Consider the following 15,334-nt stretch of genomic DNA (forward strand, 5'->3'; position numbering starts at 1 on the left):
GAACCTGCATGGCAATTTCTGCTTTTTAACAATAAGTAAAAAACAAAAAACAAAACCAAAAAAAGTACAATCTAAACTCTTGCCCTTTTATAGCAAAACAATTCAGTGGTTTTGCAAGTACTTAGCCTACCTTTTTTTGCCTTTTGTACAATTTCTAAAACAATTAAAATGTCCAAATTTTGTAAAATAATATCCACGCTTTCTCCAGCTGCTATAAATTCAGCTGCAGTTATCACAATGCTCCAAGTAGACGGTTTTTATTTTTATTTTTGTTTGTTTTTATTAATTGGCAAATTCTCAAGTTTTTTTTCTATCTAAACAATGGACATTCTGATTGCCATGTTTATTTTGATAAATACTGTACAAAAGTTGCTTGCAAATATTAAAACATTTTTTTTCTCGTCGCTTTTTGAGACTAGCTCTAAATATTATTGGTAAAGACTTCTGCAAACTTTCTGCAAAGTTCCTACCGTTTCACTAGAACTTTTTAAAAGTTTTGTGTAGTTTCTTCCCCTCCAGAGCTATACAAGTTCCTTGTTGGTTTTCTGTATGCCCTCCCCAGTTTTCTCTGTACAAAAATAGTCCAAAAAAAAAAGTCCAGAATCTCTAATAAAAGTGTTTTGTTTGTTTCTTTGTTTTGTGTAGTTTTCCTCCCCCCCTCCCCAACCCTTTTGTCTTACATATGTGATAGAGGAAGTGTGCCATTAATGGCTGTACCAGGAACAGGTGCACTCTGGTAGTGTTGGGACATATGAAGTCTGCTTGGGGCAGCTGGTTCTGGTACTTCAGCACCTGGTAGATACATGCTGATCATGTCCCGAAGGTCCCCAGCTTGGCATGGAGCCCTTGAATGGGAAGAAGAAGTGACTACGGGGGGGCTCGAGCTGGACTCCGTCTTGACCACCGAGCCCATGGATCCCAGGGCCATCCCCGGGGTCCCTTGCTGGGAGTAAGACATGCTGTAGGTGGGCGATCCGTTCATATAAGTCTGCGAGCTGGTCATGGAGTTGTACTGCAGGGCGCTCACGTCGTAGCGGTGCATGGGCTGCATCTGAGCCGCGTTGTGAGCGTTCAAGCCCGGGTGCTGCGGGTAGCCGAGCTGGTCTTGCATCATCCCATAGCCTCCGTTGGTCCAGCCGTTCATGTGAGCATAACTGTCCATCCTCTGGTTCACCCCAGCTCCCAAGGTGGCCCCAACCCCTACCCCAGTGGTCATGGTATTGGTGCCCGGGGCCAGCAAGCCCCCGGGCAACGTGTACTTATCCTTCTTCATGAGGGTCTTGGTTTTCCTCCGGGGTCGGTATTTATAATCCGGGTGCTCCTTCATATGCAGGGCTCGGAGCCGCTTGGCTTCGTCAATGAAAGGTCTCTTCTCCGCCTCGGATAAAAGTTTCCACTCCGCCCCGAGCCGCTTGCTGATCTCGGAGTTGTGCATCTTGGGGTTCTCTTGGGCCATCTTCCGCCGCTGGCCCCGGGACCACACCATGAACGCGTTCATGGGTCTCTTGACCCGGTCCGGGCTGTTCTTCTGGTTGTTGGCGGCCGAGTTGGAGTTGCCCGTGCCTCCCCCCGAAGTTTGCTGGGGGGCGGGAGGCTTCAGCTCGGTTTCCATCATGTTGTACATTCAAACGGCTCTTGCCTGGAACAAGCCTTCGGCAGAGAAGCGAGAAGCAGCAGCAGCCACACAAAGTCCCAAGCTGGACTTTTTTTTTTCCTTCTCTTTCTAGGGAGGGGTGCGGAAGGGGGGAGGGGGGCTCCCCAAAAACACACACTGGGCTCAGGATTAGAATCTTCCTCTTCCTCTTGGCGGATGGATTAATAATAATTATTATTATTACTGGAGCCTTGGTTTAAAAAAAAACACAAACTTCTTCCTCTTTTCTCCCTTCTCCTTCTTTCTCTTTCTGTCTCTCCGCCTCAGTCTTAAAGAGCCAGCAAACTCCTTTCCCCCCTTTAGCAAACACACACTCACTCTCTCTCTCTCTCTCTCTGCCTTGACAACTCCTGATACTTTTTTGAACAAGTTAATAGACAACCATCCATGTGATGGGGGCTTGTCAGGGAATAAATGGGTTCGCCCTGGCCAATCAGCGCGCGCCGGCTCCTCCACTGAGGACAAGTCTCTACCCCTGGTTTTGCATGAAACGGGGCGGGGGCTCGGCGCCGCCGCCGGGACGGGGCTGCTGGCTGGGGGGGGAGGCGGATCCACGGGCAGGCGAGGCAGCCACTGGGAAGCCGCTGGCGCTCCGCTGACAGCAACAGGTCACGCACGCCCGGGGGAGGAAGTGGGTAAACAGCAGCGTTGCTACATTTAAAAAAAAAAAAAACAACACACAAAAAAACTTGGTGTTGACTCGGGGCGGAGGGGAAACGGGAGGGAGAAAAGCAACCGGGTCTGGGCGCGTACAGCTCTGCGCCACCCCCCACCCCCTGCAGTGATGAACACGCGGGTCTCTCCAGCCGCTCCTCCCCACCCCGGGTCGTTGCAAAAGGGGGCTCCAGACGAGGGGGACGCTCGCTCCGCGGCACAGTTTGCAGCCCTAGCGCCGGGAAGGTGGCGAGGCCGAGCCCACGTCTGAAGCCCTTTCTTTTGTTTCTCAGCGGGGAAGTTGGACCGCGCTCCTGGGGCCCAGGGTTTGGCTGCCTCCCCTCCCCCGACCCCAGGTCTCAGGCTTTTCTCCATTCAAACCCTGGAAAACAACACAAACCGTCCCCCATCCCTCCCCCGTTCAAAGCTCTCACCCCCCTCCCCCGAAAGGTTATTTAAACAAAGGGGGGGAACCACGTGAAATAAAGGGTATTTCAACGTATCCATCAGCCCCCAAATTGCAGGGTCATCCAAAGAAGGGAGAGACTGAAAAAAAGTACATGCAAGCCCCCCTCCCCTCTCTGTACTGCAAGGGGATCGACCCCCCTCCCGCCCCTTATTTCTCGGATCTAAAGTACTTTCGGTGCCTGTCCCCTCCACCACGCTGTGCCCAGAAGTGCCCGGCCAGGTGCTGGGAGGGAGCGTGGAGGTGGGGCTGGGTTGCGGGGAAGTGGGTAGGAGAAAGGGGGCCAGGGAGAGGAGTGGGGCCTGCGCCTTGGACTCGGGAGGGTAATTTTAGACTCTCCCCCATTGTCCCGCTGTAAGGCTTTCAATAGGTGGGAGCTCAGCGCTGGAGAGAGATGGCAGCACGTCCGTTACAAATAGGTAGTTTTGTTTCTCTTGTTGTCACTACACGGCGCCAAACAAAGACCCGGCTAAGTTTACTTCCACTCTCTTGTTGGGATCTTTGTTGCGAAAATGCACTTGACTACAAAGCAAGAAAGAAAAGAAGAAGACGAAAAAGGCCAAGCCTCATGCCATGTCTGTTCTATGAAGTGCTTAAACGACCAGGGGCTTCCCCTCCACCCCCAACCTTCCCCTCCCCCTCGCCCCCGTTTCTTCCTGCCACTGCAAATGTAGCGATTTGTATCGACAGGCACGTTCCGTTTGTTAACTCGGGAAAATCGATGATTTTCTTTCCCCCGGTCCCTCTGCGCCCACTTCCCCCCTTCACGCCTTTTTTTGCACCCGTGCGTGTGTGAACGTTCTGAATTCAGACTCCCCCAGTCCAGTCGGCTAAATCTGCCCCCGGCTCAGAAACAGACTTCTCCAGCTTTTTAAATAAAGTTTGTTTCAACTAAAAGCATTGGGGGAGTGGGGGGCTGAGGGTAGGAAGAAAAAAGGGGGCGAGCTCCCCCCATAATAGTAATTTCATTTGACTCTTTAGAGAGAGCCACATATTGTCAAATCTATATTTAAACTGTCCATCGGGTTAAACCAAATGCTGGAAGAATGACTTGGAAACACACACACAAAAGATGAGACATATCGAGAGGCTGCCCTGTACTTTCTGAGCTGGGGGTTTCAGGTATGGGGCTGCTGCGCCCCCTACTGGTAGATTGACCTCCCCGAGAATGTCCCTCCGTTTACTTTTAAAATTAAATGTTTTGAAATAATAAAGGGGAAGGAAAGAAAAAAAAACCGGAACCAAATAATTATATGTAGTATAAGTAATAAATAAAACCCAACAGTACGAATGCATCTATTTATGGATTATGCAGATATAACCTATCAGAGTTAATGTGTTTAATTCGAAAACGTACTGCTAGCCCATAGAGTGATAGGTTAAACCATAGAAAAATAGGTGCACATGATGAGATTCAAGATATAAACGAATTCTGATTCTCCAGCCACTACCGAGGGCACAGCAACTATTTACTTTGTTATTGTTTATGCTTTGGTCTGCACTTGATAACACTATTCCAAAAAAAATCTTATGGATAATTAAGTTTGAAAAAAAGGGGGTGGGTGGGTGGTAGTGGTGTTTGTTTATCGTAATACATTGATCACTGATGGTTGGTGTTATACAAGCCAGTCTTATTTTTATGCTGTGCTGTAGTTATAGAGGCAGAATCGGTTGTAATTTTGTGTGTGTGAGATCCTCAGCCGAGGCAACGCAAGGAGTGATTTTACACATAACTAGATGCATATATTTGTGCCTGAACTCTATAATAACACAGTGAAGAGGTTAAAGTGGCTGGCTGGGCTCTTTCTTAATTGCATTTACCATATAAATAAGGTATGGAAATACCTAACAATTGTGTTATCATGAGTATTTACAGCTTTATTTTAATTAACGGTGTTTTACTTATCAATGCAATAACCTGTCTCTGGCATATATGCATAATAATGTGCTATAGAAAATCAGATAAAACCGATAGGTCTTTCAGAAAAATTCCCCAGTTTCCTCTCTCTCTCTCTCTCTATATATATATGTGTGTGTGTGTGTCCATATATCGGGTTACTGGCTATTTCTTTAAACAATATAAAAACCATGAAATCGGAGTACCTCAATCTTAATTTATTAACAAGAATAACAACAACACCACCACCACCACGCTATTGAAGAACACAGGCATTTAAAAAGGGAGGCCTGGAGAAGGCTGGTTTAATCTGAATGGATTTAAAAATCGATGCCTTTGGTATAATTTATGGAAATGAAAAGTGCTTACGTTAAATAAATAGTCTGCAAATGTTCTCAGCGATGGATTGTAAAGCACAGACACGTTTATTCCTAGGTTATGAGTCTATTAACAAGAAAATGGATGTTAACGACTTGGATTTTTATTTGTTTACTGTTCTGACACCGGCTCTACCCACCCATTTCTTATAAAAGCCCTATCGTGTTAACTGTACAAGAACTAATACCTACATATTATTTTTGTACTGACCCCAGTAGTAACAAATCTAAAGCAAACTATTAAGCAGCCTTGTGGAGATTGAAGATTGCAGCTCCATTTTTTGTCCTTAGCTGCAAATAGAGGTTTAACTTGCAGTAATTAGGTGAGAACTAGCCAAGCATCTTACTATTATGATGCTTGTTAAAAACGCTTCTTTTCTGCATCTGCATTTGAGTGTGTTCCCCTCCAGTCTTAATCTTCTTATGGAAATGAAGGCGAACGGCAGGGAACCTGCAGAGACTTAGAGAATGTCCTTGTTAACTGGAATTTCTCAGCATTGCTAATTAGCAGAGTTTGACGACCACCAGTATTGGGGAAAGCTCTGTTTAGCCACTCACAAACCCTTCCGAGGAAGAGCAGACTAATTTTATTTTGTAATTAAAATCTGAAAAGGGCCCTATTTGACAGTTAGGGCTATGAGAGTTTTATCTCCCTGTGAAATAATTACTGCCTTGATAACTCAATTTTCTGCGAAATGTCAACTGTGAGCTCCAAAAGTTTTAATTTCATTACGTTAAAAAAAATCTGAAGACGAAAATGTACAGAAAGACCCCCCCCCCATCCCCTTCTAATTCTGGAACCAGTTAACTAGACAGGAGAAGCTAAAGTTAGCCAATGGAAGTTTTACCACGTTCACTATACCCAATCTCCAGTTACTTTAAAATACCACATGGCAAGTTGTTGTAGTGCTGATGAGTAAAAGGTGCGGGGAGGGGATACCCCAAAATATTTTTTTTTCAGAGGAAGGTCTCCCAAATAAGAACACCAAGGAAGGTTCAGGCCAATACTGATGGAGTTCTGTTAGGGAAGCTTTGTTCACTTCCATCCATTAATAAGGATGGGGGTGGAGGATCATTATCCTGTACTGAAGATATTACAAGTCTGAGTTAAGCTGATTAACCATTTTCTTTAAATACCGCGATGTCATGAAATCTTAAAAGTATGATATATTATAAGGAAAACAGACTTTTTTTGTGCATTCCTTGAAGCAACGGATTATTAAAAAAACAACAACTAACAAAAGCGTCTAATATTTTGTTTACCTTGTTAACTTTTCAAGGAGGGAAGCCCTCACAACCTTACTCACAATCTCTGAGCAATCAAAGGCACCGGAAGAAACTTCAAAATTTGCGTTAGAAATGACCTACTTTAGGGTGACATACCAGCACCCCTCGCTCCAGTCTGAGTCCTGCTTTCTAAGAAATTACAAAAACCCACCCCCCATTTTCAAAATTCTACCCCTAGCCCCGTGGGTAGCCTGTTTGTTTCTGGAGGGAATGAGGATGCGTTGAAGGCGAATTATTTGGGGGGGGGGAGAGAAGGGACACGCTGGAGCAAGCTTAATCCACCCTGCTTACATTTTAGATATTTTTTTGATTATTTAAAACTGTTTAATCTGCTTTTTGTTCCTGTCTGTCCAGCAAGCAGCCCGATTGTAATGCTCAGAAGTGGTATTATATGTACAAACGAACAAGGGGGGGGGGGGAGAATGACAAATGCTTCATCCAAACCCAATTTCACCCAATAATTTCATTCAAGGACTCTAAGGACCCTTGAAAGCTGCGGAATGCAGAGCAAGCTCCGCATTCCTCCCTTGTCCGCTCTTTCATCCTAATTCTCACTAATGAAACCTAAAAAAGAGCACACGTGCGACGGAGAGGAAAAACTAACTATATTGAAAGTGTTCACTCCTGCGAGCATTCCAGTTGCGACAGCTCAAGAATTCGTGATATACAGAGCGATCCGATTGCCTGTGCTGGGAGCCTGGGACTGGAAAGCGATTGAATTTAAATCCACTACCAGAGGTTCCAGACGCCTCATCTGCCACTGGAATTTATTTCACCGCAATGCAAGTTGCCCATTACAAACAAACAAACACCCTACACGATTCCGATTTGATATTAAACTTGCGTTGGAAACAAACAAGCAAAGCCCTGGAAATTTAAAAAGACCCCTTCAACCAGATTTCTTCCTTCCTCTAGTGGAATAAGGCACAAAATAAAAAATCACAAAGCCTGGATATAATTTAAAAGAGATAAAACACAAGATCAATAGACAAGCCTACTCACTCACTCTCTCACACACACACCTGTGAGAATAATTTTCAAAGGCATCTAAATAAATATCCTACTGGTTGACCAGACACTCCTATGCTATTTATCATAACTAGCCAACAGCTTTTTAAAAATCCTTGAGATTTTCTCCATTCACCTGGGAGATAATATTTCCTACCCACTCTTTCACTAGAAGATAATAATTTTGATCCCATAGTTACTTAGTCATTCCATAATCCTATCAATACAACAGCAATCCAGCACCAGTGTTTATCGTAAACTCATAGGTTATTGCATAATATAAACGAGAGAAAGCATAGTTGAGTGTAGGCCCTTTACTGTATATATATGGACCCCATTTAACAGGATCCTTTTCGGCAGTCTATTTAAAGTTATCTTTCCTTCCTAGTTTTATAAGAACAAATGAGTTTTCCTTTCCCCATTGTAACTGAATGAACTCACGTATATTAAACACAAAAACCTCTCCTGACGAACGTTAACTGCTTAATTTAAACCCATAAAAGCAGAATGAAAGGTTTCCAATTCCTCTTTAACTCTCCCGGTATTGCAGAAGATGGAGGATGGGTACATTCTCTGAAAATCTCAACAGCTGGGCATGGATGTGTCCGATCCAAATATATTGTCCGTTGCTTAAATTTGGGTTTGCGATTTATTGTATTTTCTACTCTTTTCCCAGTTTTAAGGAAAATGCTTTAAATCACTATCTGTCATTAGGATTATGCATGGGATCAAAATCAAATGAGGTCTCCTTTGGACCCAGTACAGTTTGAATGGGATTTTTATGGTTCTTCCATTGAAATCATGACTCCCAAAGAAGCTCGTACAATTTCAATGGAAAGGTCTGAGGCACAGCCTGAGGTATTTCAAGGTTGCTTTTCTCCTCAGTGCACCTCAACGCACCCTGGGAGCCTGGGGCATGGTTTGAAAAAGTACATGGTTAAAAAAAATACCCTTCCAATGATTCACAGATCACTGACACGATCATCCATAATGCAACCAAGACGGTGCCTTTTATCTCGCTGCGTTCTTCATAGTCCTTAATTTGGGGATCATTGACAGGACAGACGATAATGCCTCTTTCAGAACTGTTATGATCTAGAATGACAATCTCTGCATCTAGGGCATGGGTTTATTGACACCATAAGCTCATTGTGTCAAGTTATCCTTGTGATTTCAGAACTCTCCAGCGACCGACTAGCGATGGATTTTAATTCACATTATAGACTAGCTGTCTTTTATGTAAACTCATATTTAAGGAGTATTTAATCTGCAGAGCATACAGACACATTTCCCATTTGCAAAGTGCCTTCCATTCAAGGATCTCAAAGAGCTTTAAAAATATTAACTAAGCCTAAGAACCGTATGAAGTAGCATTTCAAAGAGGGGTCCAGAGAGATGAGAAGTAATTTGAACAAGGTCGCCAAGCTGAGGGCTGAATCCAGAAGTCCAGACACCCTCCGTCTCTTGGTCTAACCTCTCGCCTCTCTACCTTCCTTGTTTGAAGAAGACAAAGTCTATAAAAGTGAGGGCCCTTGTTACAGAGCGAGGCCACAACTACCGGTATATATATATATATATATATATATATATATATATATATATATATATATATATATATATATATATATATATATATATATATATATATGAACAGATGTAACAAGCGAATTATTTTTTCCAAACAAAATGATCTGGAGACGGAGCTTCTCTGATTTCTGTAACTAGAGCTGTCCGATTTAAATAAACAGAAGTCCCAGTGGGTGAACCACAATACTTATGTGTCGATTTTAAGAGCTTAGCACCTTGAGTCAAGATGCCTTTCAGGCTTATAAGGATGCCCTAACCTCCACTGAAGTTAATGGGGGTTTTGCAGTGAACACCAGACTGTATAGTGAAGGGCGTTCCATCTGGAGCAACATACACAGTCCCAGGTCTTTGGGTGATACCGATGAGACTTCCCAGATATGGTCCACATTGGCAAGGATGAGTGCTCTGTGCATGGTTCTCACATGAGGCTCCGATATTCTCGTTGCACTAGCAATGCAGGAGAACAGGGAGGATGCGAAAAAGCCGGATGAAAGTGAGCTTTAATGCCTGGTCCTTGGGAATTTCTTGCCGTGCCACAGGAAGGGGGCTGAGGGAGAAGGGTTCCAAGGAACAGTAAGAAAAAACACCCTTGGAAACTGGCATTGAAAGTTGGTTTTAGATTGTGTTCTTACATTATGTTTTCAGAAACACTGGAAATCAGGATCCCTTCCTAACTCCAAAGGAAAAGAAATATTTTATCTATAACACCAAGAGGAGACTAATAAATAGAGATTATATTTATAGCACCATTAGTTCCAAAGCGTTTTCCAAATGTAGGGCCCAATCCTAACCTAATGGACCTACTCGCGTGAGTAAGGCGTTGCAGACTCAGTCGCCTCAACTGATACAGACTATGTATAGGAAAATCAAACTCTAAAAAACTAAATTTGGTTAAAGCAATCACTCCTGAGCGGTGACTTTATACATCAAAATTTTACTGGGGCGCGGGGGGAGCAGTTTATGGCCCAGTTATAAACCCCCTTACAATACTTCTTTGTAAGGGGGACAGTAACGGCACTTCTCATAGAATTGAGTTAATCATTCACTTTTCAGTGAGAGCGACTAACATTTTTGTAAACTGCCTCCTGATGTTAAACATTTGGATATAAACTGCTGAGATTTTTTCCCCATTTCCTGCAATAATGGTCACTGAAATATAATAGCTCTGATTATAGCTAGCTTGATAGCTCTTGACAGATTTATATAGATCTATGCCTATATCTTTGCTTAGTTAATTTCAAAGTTACACACTCAATGCATGTTAACTAAGAAAACAGTTCACAGGAAAACCCAGAATTCCGCTGTACCGTGCTTTTGCTATTGTTTATAGAAAATACGTCTTTATTTTAGGCACTCTAACGAAAACTGCTTTACTAGGCTTTCAAGAGGAGAGCAAACCGGGAGGGAAAATGGAGAAAGCATATTCAGTATAATAAACACTCACTTTTTGGGGGAGATGCTGTTCATATACAATAGCTAAAGTGAAAAGCTTATTGGGAGACCGACTAATGTAAGACTCATTCAATTTTAAAACTGCTGCCTTATAACTTTGCTCCAAGCTACCAACTGGCAGTACAAAATAACCACAATTTCGCAGAAATAATTTGGTTTCAATTAGTGTTTCTTCTAAAATGCAGTACAAAAAAACCCTGCATTGGGGTATTACTGCTCCTTGCAAATACAATAGTTAAATGAGTTACACAGAGTCCTATATCAGTCAAAAAGTTGGGAGATAATGTAGCACTTTCCATAGATTTTGGTTAATCTTTTCAAATCATTGAGGATTTTCAATTTGACAAATCAAAAGGAAAAAAATCATGTCTCAAATGATACAGTTAAACTAGCACTTCTTCCTCAAATATATACAGAGTGATTGTGTGTGGGGGGGAGGAGGGGGGGACGGGTATCCCCCCGGTTTTAGAACATGGTCTCTTAGGATATATTTTCCAAGTAAAACTGAAGTGTTAAATTCTAAATAAAAATATCTGCCACTACTGGCCTCTTCTAAAATATCTTGAGATGAAAAAGATAGCAAAGGCATATGCCTATTAGAGGTTTGAATTTTATGATATAATTAGAACTATTGGATAGCAAAATCATTACATAATTATTAATTTGTTTAAAATACTAGGCAATGAATTTGTGTTTTAATCATGATCTGGTATCCTAATATAGAGTATCAATTAGGGTATGTAGCGTTACTGCAACTGCACAGACACTCAGGTTGTCAAAATCTAAGTCTGCGTTAAAGCAACATGCAGGAACTAGAAGTGCTAAAACCAGTGTTTACAAATACATAGAGAAACGTCTTTGTTTCATTTATAGTTATTATTAATTAATAATGTATATTTATGATAAAATACACACAAAGAGTAGGCAAGCTCCTCTTAGCGATTTCTGGTTTGGATTTTTGTTCACCTTGAATTTTCAATGATTTTCCATGTACCCTTTAAAAAAAAGAATCCAAAACTTTTTTCGGACAGTTCTCTAACCTTCACTTAAGTCTCTTTCACATCATCTAATTTTAATGGCCAGTGTATTTTATTTTTTCAAAGTTTTTTTTAAAAGGGAAAGAAGAGCCATATAAACCCAGATAACAAGGTTCTTGCTGTTCCCATAACTGGCACTGCGCAGCTCCCACCGTGTCCAATAGGGGGCGCTGAGATAACCTGCTCAGCGCCGCCTCACATCTGAGCCCAGCACCAGCCCCGGAGAAGGGGGGACAGCTTGGAAGCTTAGCAGGGTCGAGTACAGATCTTTAGTCTTCATGGATAAAAAGAGATTAAAGGCTAAATTCTTTTTTTGTATCAATTTTAACCAACTACGAAAATGTAGAGCTTTTATCCTTTGATGTTTCCTAGAAAGAAACTGTTATATCAGTTGAGAAATTACATCGTTTCAGAGCCAACAAACCCAGCCATGGAGTGGTAAAATAATTTAATTAAAAAGTAATAATATGAAGACCCGATCTTCTTTAGAGGTACTTAAAAGCTGACACAAGCAGCTTCCCCTTCCCTTCTGCCCACTGTTTCAAATGTTTTCTGAATTGCCAGTACATCTGATTAATTATTTTTAAAAAATCAAATAACTCTTGATTATGGCTATTTCATGGTTAGTAAGTTTGGGTTTTTTTTCCCCTTCTTCTTCTTTGCCCCCCGTCTTTCCTTTATATTATTCCTACATTTCCTACAAATCTACTCTAAAGAGGCAAGGTACCATGGCAAAACCAAATCATTTAAAAATAATAAATCTACACCCATTTATGGTACCAAGCCTAAATAAAATTGTGACTGGCTCCCTATTCTCCCCCCCCCCTACAAAAACTCTTCACCTGTATTTAAATAGCATGTCTTTAATTACAGCAGTTGGGGATGTATGAGGCTGAAATGAAATTAGCAGTCATTACCAGTCCTTTAACTCTGTGGTGCTTTTGATCAGCACTAAATTAGCTTTCCAGTCCTAACAAAGGCTCTATAGCAAGCAGTGGGCTGTAAATAAGACAGCTCGACCTGCCCTCAACACCTTTTCTCTTGTCAATCACAGCTCTATCATTCAGCTCAAGATTAACCTTTTTTCTATCAAATTCTTAAAAAAAAAAAACAAAAAACGCACAACTTTGCTAGCAGCACCTAAAAAGAGCTTCCCGCGAAATGGTATCATAATTAGCCAACATGTCAAAAATCTGCCCATTCCAAATCAATTTTATGTGTATTAGGAGGCAGTATAAGATTCAGGTAGTTACATGTATTTATCACTTCCCTTGAATGGTCACCCCTCATGCAGTGATCTGCTCACGGAGAATCCCCGTTTCTTTCCTGCCTTCCAAGAATTATTTTAGAGCGCCTGTTTTGGAGGACCGGGGATGGGGAGAAATCTTAGGCTTGTTGTAAAGGCGTTACTCTGCTGAAAATAATCAGTTGGCTCTTTGCAAATCAGCAAGGGGGGAAAACAGCTGTCTTCTTGGTATGAGTCAGGTAGAGGCGAATCTTCAAGTTACCATTAGGGGGCGCGAGAGAGCAGGTTCTAGCCTGATACCGCTGGCAGCTTGCCAACGAAGCTAGCCGCTGCAGCATACTATACTTCTATCTTCTCAGGTAATATTCCCCCCCACCACCACCACCCCCGTGTATTCCCCTCCACCACACACAACACCCCTTCCACGTAAGTGTCCCCAAACGGCAGCTATTTCCCGGAAACCAAATGATCAGGGCATCAAATGAAGCAGCCCGATCTCTAAACCGGTTCCTTCCAGGTAAATGCACATTCTACAGTTTTGCTCAAATTCCTCTCACCATATCCCGCAAAGGGGTTACGCCAAATCAGCCAGCATCGTTTTAAACATCCAATAGGCGGAAAGCTGACTACCACCTCTCTTTGCTCAGAGCTGAATAGGTCACAGAGCCATTTGCGCCACACATGGGGGGGGGGGGGGAGCTTTTGCAAGGGAACTAGTCCTGCTTGGCATTCAGGATGCAGTAAACTAATGCACAATTTCACTGGAGCAAAACTCAGGCGTCCACATGCCATGTAATGGTTCAGCCTCAGATTTGCCAGTTACACGATTGGTAAATCGGGGGATATTTCCAGATTTGTAAAGGTCTCAGGGAAGCAGGGAAGGGAAGACCAGTGAATGTCAAAGTTTTGTTGCAGCTACTTACATGTCCATGCCAGATCAGGGCGTTGTTTGATTGGCAGGGTAAAGCGAAAGTCCGCGTGGATTCTTGAGTTCTATTCAGTCCCGGGAGGTTGATCACTTTTCACCGGACAGAGGCAGTTGAAGGAAGCTTTCACGTCCCCTTCTCTTCTCTTCTCTTCTCCTCCTCCATCCAGGACAGAGAATGAATCCATTTCGGTTTTTCTTCCCCCGGCTCTCCTTCCGTTTGCCTACACATCCTCCAAATCCTAGCCCTAGCTTTTAACTGCAGTCCCTGGAACAAGAAAAAAAAATCGTTTATGGTTTAAAAAATCCAAATGGCTGATTTGTGTGTGTGTGTGTGTGTGTTATAAGAAAGCACCACAACAAAAAAGTCACTTCTCTGTCCTCCACCGTGAAGCAGAATAATAATAATAATAATAAAGCTTTATATTTTTGCAGTGGGTATTCAAAGATAATTTGATGCCATTGTTTCTGCTACAGATGGTTCTTTTTAATACAATAACACTGCTCTTTGTGCATACTACACACAATAAAAATCGAAAGCGTTCTCCTGAATAACCATTTTGTTCTCGCTTGTATAGGGCCAACAAAAGCTACCGTGAGGTAATGGGTTCTGTTTATTGAAGCCATAGAATAGGGGTTTGATAAAGATTTTTTTTTATATAGGAGGGGAAAAAATAAAGACCTCGCAAGGTCGAACTGGTCTCTTCATGGTTTTATTAATTATTATTATTATTAACATTTTCACCAGTAGATTTATTTCAGTTGCAGCTGCAGGGTTTCCCCCCTCCAGTACTAATCAGCCCAAACAGCTGTTTATTTTAATTTGGGGAGATCTGCAGTTGTATCCCTAGCTAAACATCTAGAGTTTACGAGAGAGTGGAGCAAAGCAGCACACAGGCGAAGGCATGTCAAATGAGTGACGGAGAAACCAGGCTAAAGAGAACCTATATCTAATCTTATCTATCTCTCTGTGTGTGTGTTGTTTTTCAATCTCCTGTCCACGCACCCAAAGGCATAAACTGGTCCTAACGGACATCAGGATTACCATAAAGTATTTTCAATCATGTTAATAGGGAGGCATATATCTATTCCCACACACAAGCATGGTACAGATCCCCCACTAGTCTGATTAAAACATGACTTATTCACCATCAAAGTTCCTACCTCCTCTCAAATTGTTACTGTAGCTAAGGATAGATAACTAGCCCCTTCTCCGGTGCCTTAGGTTAACCCTGAAGTGGATCTCAACCACGAGAAATTGAAAGTTAAAATGGATCTAGGCTGCTCTGGGATCTACCGGAGTTCGTTTCAATGGCTAACTTCCGCTTAGTAATGAATACATTAGCAACACTAAAAAATGATATTAGAGGGAAACACTAGGAGGCAGTTTTTTATTTGCTTGTAAGTTGTTTCCTAGGTCAAGAATTCTGCATTCTTAAGTCGCCTCGTCACCTAATTTCTGGATTGGGTTACGGCTGAGGTCTCTATCAAGGGCAAGGAAGCCCCAAAGCAAAATAAAGTGCTTAGACAATAGGTCTCTGCGGGAAAGTTGTTAGTCAGAGCCTGTGTTTGTCTACCTTTCTATAGGAATTAATGCCCCAGCTCTCTGTGCCTCTGTAGCCCGGATTGACAGTAATCCACCTCCGTGACTTCTGCCCTTCGTGTTTGCAGAAAACCAGGCTCACTTGTAGCACGACAACGGCCCAGCCTAATGACTTTAACCTTCAAACGTTCTTTAATTAGC

General features: G+C 42.5%; 1 protein-coding gene across 1 annotated transcript; it reads right to left on the bottom strand.

Annotated features, from left to right (window-relative positions):
- Positions 1 to 2,023, bottom strand: SOX2 (SRY-box transcription factor 2). The gene has a single exon (XM_039489738.1). It carries the CDS (start codon positions 1,622 to 1,624, stop codon positions 677 to 679), a length of 948 nt encoding a protein of 315 aa, XP_039345672.1. The 5' UTR covers positions 1,625 to 2,023; the 3' UTR covers positions 1 to 676.
- Between the last annotated feature and the right edge of the window lie 13,311 nt (positions 2,024 to 15,334).

This window comes from Mauremys reevesii, linkage group 9, assembly GCF_016161935.1.
Source record: "Mauremys reevesii isolate NIE-2019 linkage group 9, ASM1616193v1, whole genome shotgun sequence".
Lineage (NCBI taxonomy): Eukaryota > Metazoa > Chordata > Testudines > Geoemydidae > Mauremys > Mauremys reevesii.